Source organism: Manis pentadactyla, chromosome 8 (genome assembly GCF_030020395.1).
Source record: "Manis pentadactyla isolate mManPen7 chromosome 8, mManPen7.hap1, whole genome shotgun sequence".
Lineage (NCBI taxonomy): Eukaryota > Metazoa > Chordata > Mammalia > Pholidota > Manidae > Manis > Manis pentadactyla.
The window spans coordinates 140,565,046-140,584,433 of record NC_080026.1 but is presented as its reverse complement, the minus strand read 5'-3'; the positions used below and the strand labels follow the sequence as shown (position 1 = coordinate 140,584,433).

The window sequence follows — 19,388 nt, the reverse complement described above, 5'->3', positions numbered from 1 at the left end:
GGGCGGGGCGCGCCCTGAATGGCGCGGCCGGGGGCGGCTCCGCAGAGGGCGGAGCTAGTCGTCCCCTGAACGCCATGGCTGCTCTGCGCTCCCTGCTGCCGTTCCTCCGAGGCCCGCTGCGCCCCTGGCCCGGCTGCCCTGCGCGGCGCTCCTTCGCCTCGGGTGAGTGCGGCACCGAGGGGCGTGGGCCGGACCCCAGGACCTGATCGCCAGGCCTGACCCCCGCCACACCCGGGACCCCGGGACTGACCTCACCCCTGCAGGGCGCCGGTCCAGTTGGCACGCCTCCCGGCGCCGGCTGCCCGAGCTCCCCGGGCCTGGGGTCGCCGGCGCTTCCGCAGTTACAGGGACTCGGGACTGAGCGCTAAGTCCTCTGGCCATGTCGGCGTTGGTTGGTGGTGAAGGAGCGCCGGGTTTACGTGACTTTTTAAGAGAAAGTGCGGTTAGGGCCTCCGCAGTGTTTTGTCCCGCGGTGCCTCCTCACCAGGCCCGCCCACGTTCACGGCCTCGTCCCGAGCTGCCCTGCAGACTGTGCTGCCCCCCCAGCCGGCGCCCCTCCCTCACCTGCAGGAAGCGGAGGAACTCTGAGCTGGGGAAGATCGCGTCGTCTTCCTTCCCTGGTTCACCTCGTTAAGTATTCAGATGCCAGGCCGTGTGAGTTTACCCCAAGTTCTGTTTGTCCGCTTCTGGGTCCTGCCCTGGAATCAGCAGTCATTTCCTGGCCTAGTGTGTGACAGGCACGCTGCTGCTAACCTACGTGTGTTATTTCAGTGACTCCCCAGCAAGCTCATGGGACAGGTACGTGCAGACACACACCTTTGTCTTCCCAGGTTAACCCTCCTCCTCCAGGTCATTACTGACCCCCTCTGGGTTGTGCAGTCACCTTTGATTTCCCCCACCTAGTTGGCATTTGTTGAGAGAACAGACTTCCGCACCCATTATTTCTGCAGAATTGCAGGCTGACTCTAGTGCCCTCTGTGGGCGGCACGGACTAAGGCTCTGGAGGAGAAAGTTCATCACTGGATTTTTGTTAACTTAAGGAATTGTTTGAACACCTGTGTAAGCCAGAGTGGTACAGAGGTCGCCCTGCAGCTGAGAGCAGTGCACTGCAGCCACCAAGGACAGGGCAGTGTCCTGTTGGGGCCACTCCATCCACCGGCAGGGTAAGCCCCCCCAGGTGGGTGCCTGCGTGAGTGGAAGGCCGTCCCTGTCGCCCTTCTTGCCCAGGTGCTGACTTTGAGTACATCATCGCAGAGAAGAAGGGGAAGAGCAGCAACGTGGGGCTGATCCGGCTGAACCGCCCCAAAGCGCTCAATGCGCTCTGCAGCGGCCTCATCACAGAGCTCAACCAGGCGCTAGAGGCGTTCGAGGCGGACCCGGCCGTGGGGGCCATTGTGCTCACGGGCGGGGAGAAGGCGTTTGCAGGTGCGTGGGCAGCATGGTGGCAGGCCCCCAGGTGTGTGAGGGGTGCTCTCTGCGATCACACCGTGGCCTGTGGCGTTGCTGGGACAGTGTCAGACTTGGGGTTTCTTTAAATGTGAAGCGGGAATGAGCTGCTCCATACGTCTTGACAGTCAAGGCTGCTCCACCAGCAAAATAAGTTTGTCAGAGCGGTTTTTCGGGCCCTCTCCAGTCAGGTGCCATGTGTTGAGGGCTTAAGTGACTAATGCATAAGCCCAGCCTTCTTTTGAGTCCACCACAAGGCTGTTTCCTGTCCCGTGGTCCCTCTGTACCACGTCTGTCAACACAGGTCACAGCACATTGCCACTGTCCTGCTGCCCAGCCGTGTCCACATGACCATCACCTCACAGGCCCATGAGAGCACAACCCTCATGGGTGTTCTTGCAGCTCCCAGTGCCTTCACGGTGGGCACTCGGCAGCTACCTGTTGGTTTGGGGGTACAGTGTAGTAAGGCCTCAGCTATCTGGTCACCAGGACCTCATTTTCACCCCAGCTGGAGCCGACATCAAGGAAATGCAGAACCAAACGTTACAGGACTGTTATTCTAGCAAATTCTTGAGTCACTGGGACCGACTTGCTCAGATCAGGAAGCCAGTCATCGCTGCTGTCAACGGCTTGGCGGTGAGTGACAGCCCACATGCCCCCACCCAGCCCATGTGTCCCCTCTCAGAATGCTTGTGGGAGCTGTGCACCCGATTTTTATTTTGAAAAGGCCTGAGCCTCGCTCCCAGGGATGCTGAGGTCTCAAGAGCTGTGGAGAGGTATTTCTTCCGTTGGTGTTCAGTTATGGGCTTGTGGGTTCCTGTGTCAGGAAAGCCCACCCAGTCCTCACCGTGGCCCCTGTGATTCCCCAGAATGTCCTTCCCTCTCTGCTAGGTTAAGAGCTCATGTTGGCATTTCTGTGCAGTTTTAGTGACTTTCCATCCTGGGCTGCACCTAAAAACAACCTCTCTCACTGCCGCTGAAAGCTGCCTTCTGGCATATCAGGGTCTCCTGTATTCACAGGGAGGGCTCAGAGGGGCTGGGGTTGGTCAGCCATCTCTGGTAGAAAAGCCCCGGGGCATTTCAGTTCATGGTGATGTAATAAAGCTCCTTTGGGGTGAACTAGGATCAGGGAGTCAAGTTTATTAGAACACAGCCATGCCTGTCAGTTCACATGCTCTCTGGCTGCCTTGAGCCCCTACAGCAGAGTGGGGTGGCCAGCACAGGGACTGTGGCCAACACGAAGCCAAGAGTGTTGCTGGGTGGACTTTACAGAAAGTTTACCGGCACCAGCCACTCAGCAATTAACGGAAGTGCTTAACTAACTTCAAGCCTTCATATTAATCCTTGCTACACCCTGTGTCCCATTTTAATGGGGAATGTAAGCAAATAGAGTGAGTTTCTGACCAGGTCCTCTGCTTACACCTCATGTTTGCAGCTTGGTGGTGGCTGTGAACTTGCCATGATGTGTGACATCATTTATGCTGGAGAGAAAGCCCAGTTTGCACAGCCGGAGGTTCTACTAGGAACCATCCCAGGTAAAGTGGCGACACTTGTAGCACAGTCTCTTCAGGTAATTCCTCAAAATCTGCCACGTCCTGGGGACTCGGGGCCTTTTCCACTAACTGACAAAAGCATGGGGCTTGCACCTGATGAGGGGCTCAAGGCCCCCTGTGTGTGCGCACTGCTGCCTGTCCTGACCTAAGCCCTGGACACAGCAGCTCAGAGGGGCCCTGGGAGCCTTAGAGCTGAGCTGGCTCTTTGATGGCGGCCGGCTCCTGTGTCAGGTGCTATTAGGAAAGGCTGGCCACGTGGTGGCTGATGCCCACAGTGATCCTCGGTCATGAGCCATATCTGTGGGAGATCTTTGTAAGTCAGAAGCTCAGAAAAGAAAACAAGGTGATCATGGACTATTGCTGAGCGCTTGTGCCCAGATGTGACACATCACATCTGCAGTGGCCAGAGCAAGACCCATGGCCCCACCCAGGGTCAGCAGAGCAGGGAGTCAGACCCCCACAGGGAGGGTGACAGGAGCAAAGCACCAGCAGTGACACCTGCCTCTGGGCCTCACCTCATGAGGGCACCAGGCTTATGTCCCCACAGGGTCTCCCCTGCCTGTGGAGCCAGGAGCCCAGGGCATCCCACGGCCATTGGGTGGGCAGGGGGGCAGCTGTGCAGTCAGGAGAGGGTGCCTTGGGTCAGCTGAGGACGAGGGAAGCCCTTTACGATCCCTACTGACCACCAGTCTCCCGTCCGCATGCCTGAGGTCTCTGCTCCTCTGAGGCTACTAGATTGTGGGTGTCCCCCAGGGCGCTGTGGGACAGCCAGGCGGACTGCTCTTCCCAGGTGGCAGGTGTTGAGTGAGTGGGAGGGTGGTGGGCTTGGAGGCCGTGTCCATGGGGGCCAGGCACCCAAGAGCCTGGAGGTAAGGACATCAGAGTAGCTGGGGGGTGTGCGGAGGGGAGCAGGCCACCCTAGCCACCCTCTGGCTTGGCCCAGATCAGGGTCTGAGCCCTGAGCTGTAACCCTGGAGCTCCTGTCCCAAGTCTGACTCCTCTGTGTTGGGACCCAGGGCACCAGGTGTGGGGGCCTGCATGTGGAAAGGGGTCTTTGGCTTCCCCACCTGCTGGCCGCCTCAGTTCTGCCACCCACCCGAGGGGCCATCACCACTCCTGGGAACTTGGCAGCAGCATGTCTGGGGCATCTTGGCTTGCGCCAGCCGCAAAGCCACCTATGACGACAACCTTCTGCCTGCAGGGGCGGGGGGCACCCAGAGGCTGACCCGCGCCGTGGGAAAGTCGCTGGCCATGGAGATGGTCCTCACTGGTGACCGGATCTCGGCCCAGGACGCCAAGCAAGCAGGTAGGTGCCGGGGCACCCCGTGGAGCCACCCTCATGGGTGCCTAGTAGAGAGGGGAGGGCTGCATCCATGTGCACCATAGGCTGAGGGCACAGTGCTTTTGGGTGTCTTGAGAACCCAGGACGCTGATTGCCCTTTTTTTTTTAATTGGAAACAGTTTCCATACAAAGAGCAACTGAAACCTACATACAGGTTGGAGAGTGACGCAACCATCCCGTCTCCCCAAGCCCAGCATAGGCAGTGGGGCCCTCGGAGACCCTCCCCAGCATGCCCCCTCCCCTCGCTTGGTGACCTGCTTTTCTTCCCCATTCTCGCATCTCCAACACCACTGAGGAACAGTGTGAACCTTTCCTGCGTCGCTGCAGCCCTCTTAGCACCTAAAGACCTCTGCTCTCAAAGATCCGTGTGACTCAGAGAAACGTAACCAGGTCTATTCCTACGATGTTCATCTTTTTGTGTTTTAGGTCTCATAAGCAAAATTTTCCCAGTGGAGACACTGGTTGAAGAAGCCATCCATTGTGCAGAAAAAATTGCCCGCAATTCTAAGATCGTAGCAGTGATGGCCAAGGAGTCGGTGAATGCAGGTAGGGGTTCTGCTGGGAGGAGAGGCAGAAAGGGCCGCCAGCCCTGTGTGGGAATAGCTGTGAGGCTGAAAGCTTTTTGGCTCTGAATTAAGCACCTCAACCCATCATGGACAAAAATCGTTAAGGCTCAGTATTCTGATTTCTGCTCTTTGAAGAGTTCTGTTTCTAGTTGCTCGCTCACAAACGTCAGTCGAAATGTTCTGAGCTCCCCTTGGTACCAGGACCTGAGGAGGGGGCTAGCCTCAGGGACAGATGGGGACAAGCACTGGTGGCAGGGAAGAGGCCAGGAGGGCATTTCAGTCCCTGGGGTAAAACAAGTCTGGCTTCCGAGAACCTCGGTTCGCCTCCTGGAACCTGGGCTGGAGCTCCACGTTGGTGGGCCCCTCTGTGCCTCCGTCAGGGAGCTGTGCACATAGTCAGCGGCCTGCAGCCTGGAGGCCGCACTGAGCACTGTGGACTGGGTCAGAGCTCACGACAGTCACTCGACTGTCCGTTCTCTGCCAGCGAAGCGGAGCTCGCCCTCCTCGGAATTGCTTGGGTCAATGTAACAATTTGTATTCAGCATTGAAGTAATGCTGTCCTGTGCTCAGTGTTCCCTGTTCAGAAGACTGTGAGCCTGGACAGATGTGTGTCCCCTCAGGCTGGCCCCTTGGCCTCTCCAAGTCTGTATCCATCTCCAGGAAAGCAGCCATGCCCCTGGGTGGCTGGCAGCCCTAGTTGAGTGAGCTGATACCTGGGAAGCACAAGCACAGGGACGAGCAGGCAGCGTGCTTTTAAGGGGCGAACTCTGCCGACACAGTGGGGCGCCGGTGAGGCTACGGCCCGAGGCACCTGTCACCACCCCCACCACTCCGCCTCACATCCCTGCGGAGCTCGGGCCAAGGGAGGTGCTTCCCCAGAGCAGCATACCTGGAAGGGCAGGACTGGAGCCGGGCGTGTCTTCCGCCCACACACTTCTGGCACCGTGTTCACTTTTCTGGTTTTCAACCTTAATTTTCACTTTTTATATTCTTTATACAATCTCACAGCCTACCTCGAATCCCGTCATGAAGCGACAGTGCTGCCACCCGCTTTCACCCAGCTCCTCGTGCCGTTCCCGTCCTGGGGGCACTGCACAGCTCGGGGTCCCAGGAGCAGCAGGCTCTCCTGCCGCTCAGCCGGGGCTGCGGTGGGAAGGGATGTCCCAGGCTGTGCTTTAAGGCACGGTGAAGTCAGAGTGCAGGCCTGTGTCCCCACAACCGCCTTGAGCTCATAACTTCTGGGTTTTCTTTTTCAGCTTTTGAAATGACGTTAACAGAGGGAAATAAGCTGGAAAAGAAACTCTTCTACTCAACTTTTGCTACTGTGAGTAAACAGCCTTCAAATTGAGAATCTCACGTGGTCCAGCCATAGAAGTTGCTAAGTGTTTCGTTGTAAATTTTACCATTAGTTGATACCATTTCCCTTCCGTCAGAACAGCTTCCCCTGTAGCTGGATCACGTGTTCTCAGTGAGCATTGGTTTTTGCAAATAAGTACAGTGTATGGAAGTTCAAAATATAGAAGCTGTTACAGGGTTATTTCCCATCCCAAAAGCAAGCTTAAAACAGTAAGTCCCTATGTTTAAAATGCAATACTTTTCTTAATCATTCCAATTACTTGGAATAGAGTTCCGGTGTACTAGAATGCTGTAATCTGAAGCTTTTCCAGGATTTCTGCCTGTAACTTAAAGGAAATCCTCCTGCTAATAGTCATTAAAATTCATCTCTTTTATTATCATGAAGCAGGATTCAAAAACCTAGACTTTACCTTTGCACGCTTCCTTTGTGTGTGTGCATGCACAAGCTCACGTTCATCTTCACTTCCTCAAGAGCCAAAGCCACTTCTAGTCTTTCTTTTATAAAATGCCTAGGTAAGACTTTCTGATAGTAAAAGAGATGAATTTTAATGTGAACGTCCATTTCTGTTTTTTTCCTCTCCCACCAGGAAGACCGGAAGGAAGGAATGACTGCATTTGTGGAGAAGAGAAAGGCCAACTTCAAAGACCAATAAGAAATGGCTGCCTGTGCCTTAAAACCTCTAAGGAGAAAATACAGTCTCTCAGTTTTCAAAGCAAATAAACCCTTGCTCAGAGGGCAGTTTAAGGGACACGCAGTTTCTCTCCGACTGCTCTAGGCTGTGTGCCGCTCGTGTGCTTGTGGCTGGCAGGCCATCTGCACCAGCAGCTGCAGTTACAAGAACCGGTGTCTGGAGTGAGTTCGTTTTCTGACCAAGCATATTCTTAATCACAAATTCTGCTCATGAGCCTTCAGCGTGTTTTAAGTTTTTACTTGACTGCAGAAACTGAGAGGTATTTTGATGCCAAACATCGTCACTGTACAGCATATTATGCTCAGATGGACTCATGTCCCAGCTTAGTGTCCGTATATTTACAGCCTATGAGCGTGTCCACTCACAGGGACGGCCTCAGTGGTGGGCGCTTTACAGACACACATGCCTGAATCTGACACACAGGCCTCAGACCACACGATGCCTTTCTTTTAATCACCCCTGGGGTGGAATTTTCGTTTTTTTTTTTTTAACTTCTGTCATCACAAGTGACAAATACAAATAGACAGAAATCCTTAAAGTAACCTTTGTCACACTCCCAGAATAAACACAGTTCATAGGCATGTAGCTTTCTGGAGAATTTTCTGCACACCCACACAGCTAAATGGTTCAGTTTTCCTTTTCCAAAAGCTCCATGGCCACATTCCTACAGAGCAGACAGGTTACCTTCTACTTAACATCATACAAGTGCACTCCATTCTCTTATTTGACTAGTGTTCCTTTTTATTGTGGTAAAACATAGATAACATAAAGTTCACCATTTTTAAATGGACAGTTGAGTGGCAACCATCCATTTCCAGGCTTTCATCCCAAACGGAAACTGTCCCATTAAACACCAACTGCCTGGTGTCCTCTATTCTACTTTCTTTGTATATCTGTGAATATACTATTTCCAAGGTCCAGCCCAGTTGTAGCCTGTAATAGCCTTTCACTTTTCACTGCTGAATAATATTCCTGCTGGCATTCTTTTAAGTGGCCCTAAACTATTTTATGACATGAAATTGCTGTGACCTGCCTGTCCTTTGGTATCAGGTCTGTGGGCTGCATCCAGTTTCTTGCTAGAGGACCATCATGGGTGATGCTGCAGTGAGCTTTCTGTGTGTGAATATTTGTGCTTCAGAGCAAGAATGCCTGTAAGACACATGCGGCATTGCAGGGCTGTACATGTGGGAACTTGGCTGTGAAGGTGTGCCCACCCTCCCCTCAGTGGTGGGTCAGTAGGGCCTCTGGGAGCTTCTCAGTGCTATGCTGGCTATTTCTACAACTGGGGCTAGGACTGCTTGCATCTGAATCCCTGTAGTGTTTGCTTAAAATACATTTGCATATCTGGATCAGAGCCAAGGGAGGCGCTACCATCTTCAGTCCTCACAAATGAAGTATTCATGATGTGCAGAGCCTGGTGAAGGAAGTGCCCCAACAGAAGTGTGCACGGCAGCTTCAATGCTAGTGCTGTTTGCAGTGTTTATGCACCAAGGTTCCTCTGGTGGCTTCAGGCTACAGGAAGGCCAGGTGTGTCCCCTGGATCACTGTGTATTGTCAGGCACCTGGCAGGACAGTGGGTGACTGATTCTATCCCCACAGAAAATCACCTCAATTCTCAAGTCCTGGAACATGAGACAGACCCATGTCCTCCTGCCACCAGGAAGGGCCTCATGGGTGAGGGGAACGGTGGATACCCCACGTTCCAGAACATTCTCAGACCCTCCAGGATGAGGCCAGGGCCCCTCCATATGTACAGGTGGGTGCTGGGCAGCATGAGGACCCACCTGACTTAATGCTGGTACATGCACCAAACAGCTGTAGATTAATAGACGGGCCCTGGTGAGGGGGTAAGGGCCTGCTGGCTTCCACATGCCCCCCAACCCCATCAGTTGTGCTCTTGTGGAAATGGACCCACTTGTTAGAGGGACAGTGGGTGCTGCTTACAGACCCAGGGCAGAGTTCTGCCTATGCAAAGACTCCAAATAAGATATGCACCTGGTCTGTCCTAGGACTTGAGCCTCAGAGCCTTCCTCCACAGGGAGCCCACTATTCCCCCAGCTCAGCGAAGACTCAAGAGCACCTGTTGACAGGCTTCACCCATCTTCTGCAGCAGGTAGTCAGATGACTGGAACACAGGTCATTTCTGCATGTGCTAATTGTGGTCAAGGCCTTGGGCTGAAGCAGGGCCAGGAGTGTGTACCCTCCCTCCCAGAACCTGAGCTGAGCACCAAGGAGAAACCCACCTACTTTTGGAACAGGATTAAAATGACCTGCAAAGCTTTGGCTGTCTAAACCCTGAGATTTCCTGCTCTTATGTTTTGGTTGTATTTATTCAGCGAGTGGGGCGCTGGCCGAGACGATCTTGATGTGCTGTGCATACTGCCTCACAGGCCCTCACTCTGCAGTTTTCACCCAGGCTCTGTCCTCTTTTGGGTATTGTGATCAGAAGGCAATAAGCTCGGAGGCTTCAGGAGAAGAAGGAGTTTGAGAAGGAGGCAGTGATCAAGACCCACTCGCCCATGCTAGGAGTGGAGACAGCTCAGATGGAGTTGCCCTTGAGACGGAAGGCAAGGCGACTTATGAACGACAGACCTTCCCAGGCCTCTAGGCATTTCATCACAGGGTTGGCAGCTGTGGCGACTGCACTGGCCACAACGCCCAGTGCGTTTGGGAACAAAATGGAAGATGGTGGGCTCCCGGGGAGAAAGCCTGGTCTGGGCAGCCACCAGGGCTCCAGGTCTGGGATCTCCTGCTGGGCAGGCAGCAGCGAGTACTTAGCACTCAGCTGGGCAGGTGTGGGTAGAATTTTGATAGTTCCAAAATATCTCACCCAGCTTTAGTACATCTGCATCTTCAGGGGTGGACAGAAATATGGCTTTAGTGCATCTGCATATCAATAGGCGTTCTTCAGGGTGGAGAGAAGTTCATCTCCGTATCAAAGGGTAATTACCTGAGCAACTGAGGGCTTACCTGAACCTGAGAGGTTAAGGGGGGAGCTGGTTGGCTTCTGCTCGAGCAGGAGAAATGGCCTGGACTGCAATCTGTAAGCAATAAATTGGTTTGAAACTTTATTTCTCCCTTTGACTGATTTCAGTTTTAGAGGTATTTTGCCCTGGGATTTCCTCTCCCCGGAGTTACAGCAGGTGAGCAGGGCAACCTGCAAACTGAAGTCCCAGGGGCAGAATACCAAGGGCCAGCTGGGGCTGAGCAAGACCATGGGCTGAAATGCCGACATCGGGGCTCTGCATGTCTCTGGGCTTCCAGCCAGTACTGTGTCTGGGATCCCAGGGGAGTGTCCTGAAGAAAGAGAAGGCACTGCCTTGTATGGCTGAACCTCAGAGACCAGGCAGCACCACTTCCAGCATATTGTATTGTTGGAGGCAGTTACGAAGATCCACCAGGTTCAAGGTGGGGGGCAGAGGTCCTGTGGGATGGCAGACGCAGCGGAGCTGCCCTTGGGAAACAATCTGCTGCACATCCCAGCCAGAATCAGGCGCACCCCCCTGTGCTGGCACAGCCATGGGCAGAGAGGTCATGGGTGTCCTTTGGGGTGGTGCATCTTCTCCCAGTGGGATGCGCGGGAGGTGGTGGCACCCTTAACAGGGAGCTGATGCTGGGGTTCTTGTTCACGGAGCTGAAGAATGAGCTTCACAAACACTCAAGGTAGGAGGGCAAAGTACAGGCTTTTATTTAGAGATAAAGTGAAAGGACAGAGCTCCCGGCTCAGGGGACAACAGAGTCCGGGGTGGTGCATTGTCTAGGGGTTTTATAGGCAGTTGAGGATTTTTGGGAACATGAAAAAAGCTTAGGGGTGTGGACTTATTAAGTGGCCCTGAATATTTAGAATTAACTTAACACAAGCAACTTCCTACTCTGATGATTTTTCCCTGAGATACTAGTGTCTTGGTCTGGGAGCATATGAAACAAGGCCACCTGCCCAGCCCCCAAGGTGGGCTGAGCTATTGTTTGCTTAAGAGTAAGTTAAGAATTCTACTTCTTAAATTCTTGGGTGTTAAAATGCAATCTTATCTTTAAGGTGGAATCCTTCCTGCCTTTTACTATGTTGTTTACAGCTGGATCTGCAGCTAAATTAGTTGCCCAGTTTGCAAAATCACCTCATCAGATCTGAAGCAGGAAAGACAGCACATAAGCTTGGGCCTTTTAGCATGTTAAAGTGAATCTTACACATGATTATAAATGATTAAAAACATGTGCTGCTCTTCTTTATCTGGGGAATATTAACTGATCTCACTGAAGAATGACTCTAGAGCTGAATGTTTAACAGAGTTTTGGTAGGGGGTTTCCTTGCATGTAGTTACATTGCTCTGACTGCAAATATCCTGCCTTACTTTTTCCGGAGGCCCTCACCCTACTGTGACTACACCCAGGTCCCTGTCTCGGAGCTAGTGGAGTTGGTGGCCCTGGCTCTGAAGGTGTTAACTAGGAGCCGGCATCCCAGATGCCAGCACCACAGAGGTCAAGGGGGAGAGGGAGTCTGGCCAGCTGAAAGCAAGAGGTCCCTCTGTTCAAGGGGACAGCCCACCGAGCTGAGGGGAAGGAAGGCTCAGGTCTGAGGAGGCCAGACAGCCCCTGGGTCAAAGGTCAGGGCACTGCTATCCTGAGCAGGGGTGAGACAGGGACTGTGGGTGTAGTCGGAGTAGGGTGAGGGCCTCTGGAAAAAGAACCCTACCAAAACTTCATATTAAACAATTAAACAAAGGCAGAGTTACATTAATTATCTCAAGTAAAATATCAAACTAAGAATATAAGCATTCTTCAGTGAAGATTAGTTAAAACTAAAAAGCCAGGAATAACCTAGCCTGGAATGTTTGAACATCCCCCAGATAAGAAAATACCTTAGCATAGCCCATATCTTGTTTGTCAATTAAATGAGGCTATTGTAAAATTTACTTTACCCAGCTAACAAGCCCAGTTTATCTTTAACTTTGCCCAGATGCTGCTTTTCCTCCTCCAGCCCTAATCAAGTCAATAACTCAGCTCACCTTGAAAGCAAGACAAAGCAGCCTTGACTGATACGCTCCCAAACCAAGAAACTGCTACTCAGAGAAAGGAATTAACTCTACAAAATAGTCCGGGGAAAACTGCCAAGAAACTTAGTGTCTCTTCAAAGATAAACATTTAGAGACCATCTGGTGGGTCTGCATCCCTAGCCCTCTGTCTCTCAACGGCCTATAAACCCCCTAGACAGCGCACCACCCCGGGCTCTCCTGTCCCCTCCTGGCTCACACCAGGAGCTCTGTCCTCTCACTGCATCTCTCAATAAAAGTTTCCCTGGCTCTCCTACCTTGATTGTTTGCTAAGTTCATTCTTCGACTCCGCAAACAAGAACCCCGGCATCAGGGGCACTGCACCCCCAGCCAGGTACCTGAGTGTCTTAGAGCAATGTAACTACATGCAAGGAAACCCCCTACCAAAACTCTGTTAAACATTCAGCTCGAGTCATTCTTCAGTGAGATCAGTTAATATTCCCCAGATAAAGAAGAGTAGCACATGTTTTTATTATGCCTATCATTTTTAATCATGTGTAAGATTCACTTAGCATGCTAAAAGGCCCAGGCCTGTGTGCTGTCTTTCCTCCTTCAGACCTGATGAGGTAGGTGATTTGCAATCTGGGCAATTAATAGAAGCAAGTAAACCCAGCCATAAACAACATAGTAAAAGGCAGGAAGGATTCCACCTTAAAGATAAGATTGCATTTTAATACCCAGGAAGTTAAGAAGTAATATTTTTAACTTACGCTTTAGCAAACAATAGCTCAGCCAACCTTGGAGGCTGGGCAGGCAGTGTTTGATATGCTCCCAGACCAAGACGCCAGTATCTCCAGGAGAAATCAGAGCAGGAAGTTGCTTGTGTTAATTCTAAATATTCAGGGACCGCTTAACAAGTCCACACCCCTAAGCCTTTTTTCACGTTCCCCAAAATCCTCAACTGCCTATTAAACCCCTAGACAACGCACCACTGCGGGCTCTCTCGTCCCGTCCTGGCACGAGCCGGGAGCTCTGTCTGTCCTCTCACTGCATCTCTCAATGAAAGCCTCTCCCTGGCTCTCCGACCTTGGGTGTCTGCTAAGTTCATTCTTTGACTCCGCAAACAGGAACCCCGGCATCATTATCAGCCTAGCTCCTGAGGGGCGAGTGGGGAACCGGGATGGGAACTCCCAGCGAAGCCGCCGCCTGGCCACGCAGTCCTTCCTGAGGCCCGTCCTCGCCCCTCCCGTGGCCCCGCCCACTCCCCGCCTCTCCGGTGGCCCGACCACGCCCCCATGAGGCCCCGCCCCGCGCAGCGGCCCCGAGCATGGTGGTGCTGAAGGGCGTCCCGGCGCTGCTGTCGCCCGAGTTGCTCTACGCCCTGGCGCGGATGGGGCACGGAGACGAAATCGGTGAGCGCGACGGGGTCGCAGCCGCGGGGACCCCCATTCCCGGCCCGCAGGGATCCTGGCCTGCGGCGTGTCCCCGGCCGGAGGCGACGACCCGGAAGAGCCGGTCCCGGGGGCGGCATTGCCTTGGACGCCTCTCCCCGCTCTCTTTAGGCTCGGCCGGGCCCCAGCAGGTCACGAGGCCGGTGGCCCTTGGTCTGGGAGGGAGGGGCTGTGTCCTGCAGGTCCGGCCCAGATGGCCAGAGACCCAGTTCTCCATGCCGGTGGGACCCCATTTGCCGCTCAACTCCGGGTCCCTCCCCAGACGGCCGGGCACCCGCGGCTGTCCCCAAAGTGTGCAGCCGCCCCTTTTCTGGGGCCCGGGCCCCAGGCTGGGCTGGGCGGAGCAGGGCTGGGCTGCGGGCTCTGCGGTTCTCCTGCGTGGTAGCTTGGTTTTCGCTCTACGAGAACTCGGCGGGGTTGGTGGGGAAGGCGTGACCCGACCTGAGACCCTGTGTCTGCGCCCCTCGCCGCGGTCGGGTGGGCTCCGCGGGCCCGCCTAACCCGGCTGTCCGGCTGTCAGTTCTTGCAGACGTGAACTTCCCCACCTCGTCCATCTGCAGGGGCGGCCCGGAGGAGATCCGCGCCGACGGTGAGCACCCTACCTCTTGCAGGGTGGGGTTGGGGGATTGGGCAGGCGTCCTGGCTCTGGGCACCCCAAGTGATTCAGCTCTGACCCCACCCCCACCAGTGACCCAGGAATCCTAGTGCCTGGTCGCCCGAGGCCCTCCCTTTAGCCCCCAAGCCTCAAAAGGTGAGCCTGTGCTTCCTGCTCCATCTTGGACACCACTTGGTGATTTCTTACAAATGGTGACACTGAGGCCAGTAGCCTCGTGGGCTGCCTGAGCAGTGATCCCCCGCCTCCAGGTCAGGTGTTCAGCCTTTACTCTTCTGTAGAGATCCCGGTACTGGTGACCTGGCCACACAGGCCCAGGTATCCATACAAAACGTCTGGAAGACCCTCTAACTTGGGTGATGGGAGGGGAGGCTCTGCAGGGCCTGGAGCCAGGTCCCAGAGGTGAGGAGGGTGGAGGGTAGTAGTACTGGCTGGTGCAGGGAGCGCGGGGTGAGGGCACCTGCGTGCTGCTGCTCCTTGGCTGTGCCCGATGATGCTGTGAGGCGGGAACGCACCCACCCCTGCAGAATATAGGATGTGAAATGTGGATAAACAGCCCCTCGGGACAGTGTGCCAGTGCCCAGGCCTGCCCGGTGGGCTGCTCACTCCTGACCCAGGGGCCTCAGGTTCCACCGCCGCTCAAGCAGCTGAGCCAGCAGTGCCTTAGTTCACACCAAGGGTCAGGCGACTGCTCCTGAGGCTGGGAAAGGCCAGAATGCTGGAAGGTAAGGGGTGTTTAAGCCACAGAAGTGACACACACACTCTGCTAGTTAGTGAAAAAGAAGCAATTAGGATTGAGTGGAATATGCAGAAACATCTAATCATGAAGAGATACAGAGAAAAAGGGCAGAAAGAAATGCACTCGGTTGGTAGCAGGGCCTCCTCAGAGGGTAAGGTTACGGCTGATTCTTTCTTTTCGTGGACTTCTCTATTTCCCAGCTTTGTACAATGAGCACACATAGCTTACAATCAAAGCACAACTTTACAGGAGAGCAGGGGGCCTCGAGCAAGAGAGGCGTCTTCCCAGGCCCTCCCACCCCGTTCTCATCTCAGATCAAGGAGGCAACCGTGGGGTCATCTCGGACGCCTTCTGCATCAGAGGTGCCCCTTCTGGCGGACGGGTGTTTGGGGTCACCAACACCAACCTGTGCGGTGCAGAGCGAAGGCAGGTGGGCGGGGTAGGCCCAGTGCCTGGACCGTGACAGCTACTGTGGCCGGGGCAGGGAGACGCCAGCGTGACCTTGATAAGTGTCACTAGGTGGGCAGCAGGTGCTTGGACAAGTTGGGTGGGCAGGTGGATGTTGGTGGCCAGGTAGGAGAGGGCCAGGTCTGAGGCCAGCACTCTGCCCCCCCAGGCCTGGGCATCCCGCAGCTCCTGGAGGCCGTGCTGAGGCTGCTTCCTCTGGACACATACGTGGAGAGTCCGGTGAGTCCCCGCATGGCCTCGTTGCCCCCCTCACTGCTCAGGGCCTCAGTTTCCCTGTTGTCAGAACTGAGAGGGCACACTTGCCTGGGGAGGAGAGGCGGACATGTGTCCCCAAAGGGCCCTGACCCTGGTTAGAGGAGCCCCGAACAAACCACAGGGGGGCCTGGAGGCACCTGGGGCAGCTGCAGCTGAATGGGTGGTCTGCAGAGCTGGCCCCCTCTGCCCCTAGGCTGTTGTCATGGAGCTGGTACCCAGTGACAGGGAGAGGGGCCTCCAGACCCCAGTGTGGAAGAATTACCAGTCTATCCTCTCCGGAGCCCATGGCACGGTGAGCCTGGGACCCTCACCGGGGATGCTCTGTGCCTCCTTGGAGGCTGGGGGGAAGCAAGACTCCACCCCACAGTCCTGCGAGCCTCTGCCCACCTGCCATGAAAAGTGCCTTTGGGGTTGTGGCTGCTCCACCTCCCTGCCACAGTCCTCTCCTGTCTCTGTGCTTGCCCGCCCCGGCCTGTCTGAGTGGGGCCAGAGGAAGCAGGGTACCCCCAGCCCCCATCTTGTGGTCAGAGGCCTGGCCCGATGTACATGTCACCCCTGACCCTGTAGAGAAACAGGCCTCTTCTCCCAGAACCACCCATTTACCTCCGGAGGGGATGCCTGGGGCTCCTGTCCTGGATAGTGGCCCCCCGGGGCAGCTCGGGGGCACTCAAGGGCCCAGGCGGGCAGCCACCACAGCCTACCCCCATGTTCCTGCCTGCCCTGTCATCGAAGGTCAGAGGCCAAGTGTCCTTGGAAACCTGGGCAGCGTCCCTGGACCAAGCCATTTTGCCTTCCAGACCGCTCTGGCAACGATCGAGAGGTTTGAGTTTTATCAGAGGGCCAAAAAGGCTTTTGCTGTGGTAGCGACGGGGTAAGTTCTGGCTGGGTCCTGATGGGTCCCCTGGGTCCAGGTGGGTCTGCTGGGTCCTGATGGGTCCCCTGGGTCCAGATGGGTACATTGGATCCAGTTGGGTGCTGTTGGTCAGGGAAGGTCTGACTGGGCCTGCCTGGTCCACTTGGGTCTGGCTGGGTCTGGGCCGTGTAGGGCTCCTGTCCTCCCCACTCTCTGCTCAGCCTCTGCCCTGACTAAGACCAGGTACCTGTAGGGAATGGGATTACCAAGAGATTGCTTGTCCGGGAATAGGGTTGGCAGCAGAGCCAGGAACTGGGCATCCTGGCCCTCTCTGGCACAGCTTGGTGCCCATCTCAACTCCTTATGCAGGGAGACGGCCCTCTACGGAAACCTCATCCTCAAGAAGGGCGTGCTGGCCCCCTGTGACCTGGTCTAGGCCAAGTGGACTATGCACCCAAGCACCCAGACCTCACCCAGCCCGGAGCTCCCGGGGCCCCTGTTCACCAAGGCTGGGAGTTTCACAATTTATAAAAATGATGGAAAAGCACAGCAGTTACTCGTCAGCCTCACCATGAAGAAACAGCCCCGTTCTCTTCACAGAGGCCTGTTTGGTGCCCTGCAGCCTGCCCTCCATGAACCCTCAGGCAGAACAAGGCCTGCTCTTCCCAGTGGGTTTGGGCTGCCTGACTTGGCAAGTCCTGTAAATGTTTACAGGTAGGCACCTCACGGGCCCAGCTGCCACCTGCGGGCCTGAGGACCTGAGGCCGGTGGGAGGGGATGCCTGCCAACCCAGCACACTGCAGGAGGCCTGGAGCGGGAGCGGCTACCCAGGTGGCCCTGAATGGGACGTGGGCTTCTGCATCGGCCCTGGGCTGCAGGCACAAAGGTGGCTCTTAAAGAGGGGCTCATTCCATTCCTTCACCCCAAAGGCAGGGGGCAGGGGTTGGGGTGGATGCTCTGAAAGGATCTGGTGGCTAGGATGAGGGCAGGGCAGAGCTGCCATAAGGCTGGAGCTCCTGGGGTGAGGCTGGGTGCAGGCCTGTGTTCCTTCATCCAATGGCTGAGTGCCTACTGGACACGCACGAGCCTGAGCTGCCCTGGGAAGTGGGTGGGGGGACGTGGCACGCAGGTGGAGGGCTGGCCTGGAGGGGTGTCCAGGGGGCTGTGATGGCTTCCCAGCATGTTTGGGCTGGTCTCACAGGCTGCTGTCCTCAACCCCAGGGCCCTCTCTCTGCCCTCCAGACCTTCCTTTGGCCACATGAGTGCAAGAGCTGGGATTATGAGAGGCTTCTGGGCCGCTGGGTCCCTCAGCGCCTGGGGGAGGCTCCTGTGCTCAAGAGTGGGGTCCGGTGTCCCGGACGCCATGGGGAGCCTGGAGAGCAGGCTAACCCACAGCGCGGAGTCCTGGGGCCCGGCCTGGAGGAGGGGCCCTGTTCTGGGCCTGTCACTCCCAGGGCCTAACCTCAGGCCCCTGACCCCATGGCCACTTTCAGCCACATGCGCCTGTCCTCAGACAGCTTTCCTGAGGGCTCGCTGACACAGGAAAAGTACACATTTACAGTGCCCGTTTGGACACTATCACCACAGCCAGGGCAGCCAGCGTCTGTGTAGTCTCCTGTGCCTGCAGGCTGGTGTGCACCTGGGTGCCCTCGGGGTGGAGTACAGCACTCTGGTGTGGCCTCTAGGCGTAGTCATCGTGGGCGCATGCATGTTGCATGTGGTGTGATCTTGTCACTGAGCAACACTTCATGCAGACACGTTCCAGTCCCCTCCCCCGTCGCTGGGGCCTCTGACAGGTCAGCATGCTGTGAATGTTCCCTGGGGGGTCACAAGCCCCCGTTTCTGTGGGGTAAACACCGCGAGTGGCTGAGTTGTATAGCAGGTATATATGTAACTTCTACAGCAGTTCCTGGACTCTCCCAAAGGCGCTGTCCTGGTTTACAGCCCCACTTGCCGGCTAGCCAGCGCTCCAGGCCCTGTCCCGTTAGCTGCCGCAGCCTAGTGGTGCTGCCTCTGGTTTCCATTTGGTCCCCGGATGGCTAGAGCATGTTCTCACGGGCTCATTCACCTGCTTCTGTTTTCTTTGGAAACATGCTCATCTCGGGCCCATTCGTATTGGCACCAGGGCCTTTAACGGTTCTGTCACGGATTCCAGTGTGTGTTCCTGTGGGACCACCACACCTCCAGGGACCCTGTGGCACCTGCCCGGGTGCTCCGCCTACCTGGAGACACTCAGATCCAAGGTGAGTGGGTCTGCCCCTCCGGAACGCCCCCACTTCAGATCCTGGTCACAAACCCAGGCTGTCCCCTGTGCCTCTGACCCACTGGCTATAGATGGGAGGCTCCCACAGCTGCCTGCTCAGGTTTGGTTAATTTACTAGAGCGGCTCACAGAACTCAGAAAAACGTTTTACTTGCTAGGCCACTGGTTTATTATAAAAAAGATGTGAGTCAGCAATAGCCAGATGGAGACACAAGGGGAAGGTGCAGGATGGGCCGGAGCTCCCACACCCTCTGGGCATGCCACTCCCCCCAAACCTCCATGTGGCGGCCAACTCAGCCCTCTAGGCCAGTCCGTTTGGGTTGCTAAGGAGGCTTCAAGGTATGATTTAGATCTGTCCATTGACGGATGACTGGACCTCAGAGACTGAAAGCTCGGACCCCCTCACCGGGTGGATGGTTCCCCTGGCAGTCGGCCCCCAGCCTCTGCCCTTCCCAGCATCAGCTCCTTAACATGAGACACCTGGATCGCTCACTTCAGTCCAGAAATTACTAGGGCTTTAGCAGCTTTGCCAGGAACGGGGACAAGACCAAGAATATCTCTTGTGAGCTGCAATATTGCAACCTTTTCCACTTGGTCTGAGCTCTTGCTGGGGAGGTCTGGCACTCCCTCGAAGGATCTTGGGCTTGACAGACTCCGAAGAGCACAGGCCACTCTTGTCAGCCACTGCTCTGGAAGGACGTTGGATGGGCAAGCAGGGGGAGGTCTCGGGCAGCTTAGGTGTTCGGGGTGGTGAGGAGCCCGTGCCCCCGAGCCAGCCTCTGGTCCCTGCCAGGGCTGCTGTGT

At 55.5% G+C, this 19,388-nt stretch overlaps 2 protein-coding genes across 6 annotated transcripts; both read left to right on the top strand.

Moving 5' to 3' along the window:
- The first annotated feature begins 14 nt into the window (after positions 1-14).
- On the top strand, positions 15-7,012 carry ECHS1 (enoyl-CoA hydratase, short chain 1). The gene is made up of 8 exons (XM_036929638.2): positions 15-162; positions 1,228-1,425; positions 1,955-2,082; positions 2,882-2,981; positions 4,201-4,305; positions 4,768-4,887; positions 6,164-6,231; positions 6,851-7,012. Exons 1-8 carry the CDS (start codon positions 75-77, stop codon positions 6,914-6,916), a joined length of 873 nt encoding a protein of 290 aa, XP_036785533.2. The 5' UTR covers positions 15-74; the 3' UTR covers positions 6,917-7,012.
- A 6,216-nt stretch (positions 7,013-13,228) lies between these two features.
- On the top strand, positions 13,229-16,869 carry FUOM (fucose mutarotase). 5 transcript variants are annotated; one of them, XM_036929639.2, is made up of 6 exons: positions 13,229-13,355; positions 13,915-13,983; positions 15,363-15,433; positions 15,663-15,761; positions 16,267-16,340; positions 16,692-16,869. In XM_036929639.2, exons 1-6 carry the CDS (start codon positions 13,271-13,273, stop codon positions 16,756-16,758), a joined length of 465 nt encoding a protein of 154 aa, XP_036785534.1. In that variant the 5' UTR covers positions 13,229-13,270; the 3' UTR covers positions 16,759-16,869. The 5 variants fall into 5 exon arrangements, with proteins under 5 accessions (XP_036785534.1, XP_057362516.1, XP_036785535.1 ...); XM_057506533.1 differs by having other exon boundaries at positions 16,614-16,869; XM_036929640.2 differs by having other exon boundaries at positions 16,202-16,340.
- The last annotated feature ends 2,519 nt before the right edge of the window (positions 16,870-19,388 follow it).

Coding starts and splice junctions, on each gene's coding strand:
- ECHS1 (XM_036929638.2), top strand. CDS start 75: ATGGCTGCTCTGCGCTCCCTGCTGCCGTTCCTCCGAGGCCCGCTGCGC. Junction 163..1,227: donor GCGGCGCTCCTTCGCCTCGG/GTGAGTGCGGCA, acceptor CTTCTTGCCCAG/GTGCTGACTTTGAGTACATC. Junction 2,083..2,881: donor CTGCTGTCAACGGCTTGGCG/GTGAGTGACAGC, acceptor TCATGTTTGCAG/CTTGGTGGTGGCTGTGAACT.
- FUOM (XM_057506533.1), top strand. CDS start 13,271: ATGGTGGTGCTGAAGGGCGTCCCGGCGCTGCTGTCGCCCGAGTTGCTC. Junction 15,762..16,266: donor TCTCCGGAGCCCATGGCACG/GTGAGCCTGGGA, acceptor TTTGCCTTCCAG/ACCGCTCTGGCAACGATCGA. Junction 16,341..16,613: donor TTTGCTGTGGTAGCGACGGG/GTAAGTTCTGGC, acceptor GTCCGGGAATAG/GGTTGGCAGCAGAGCCAGGA.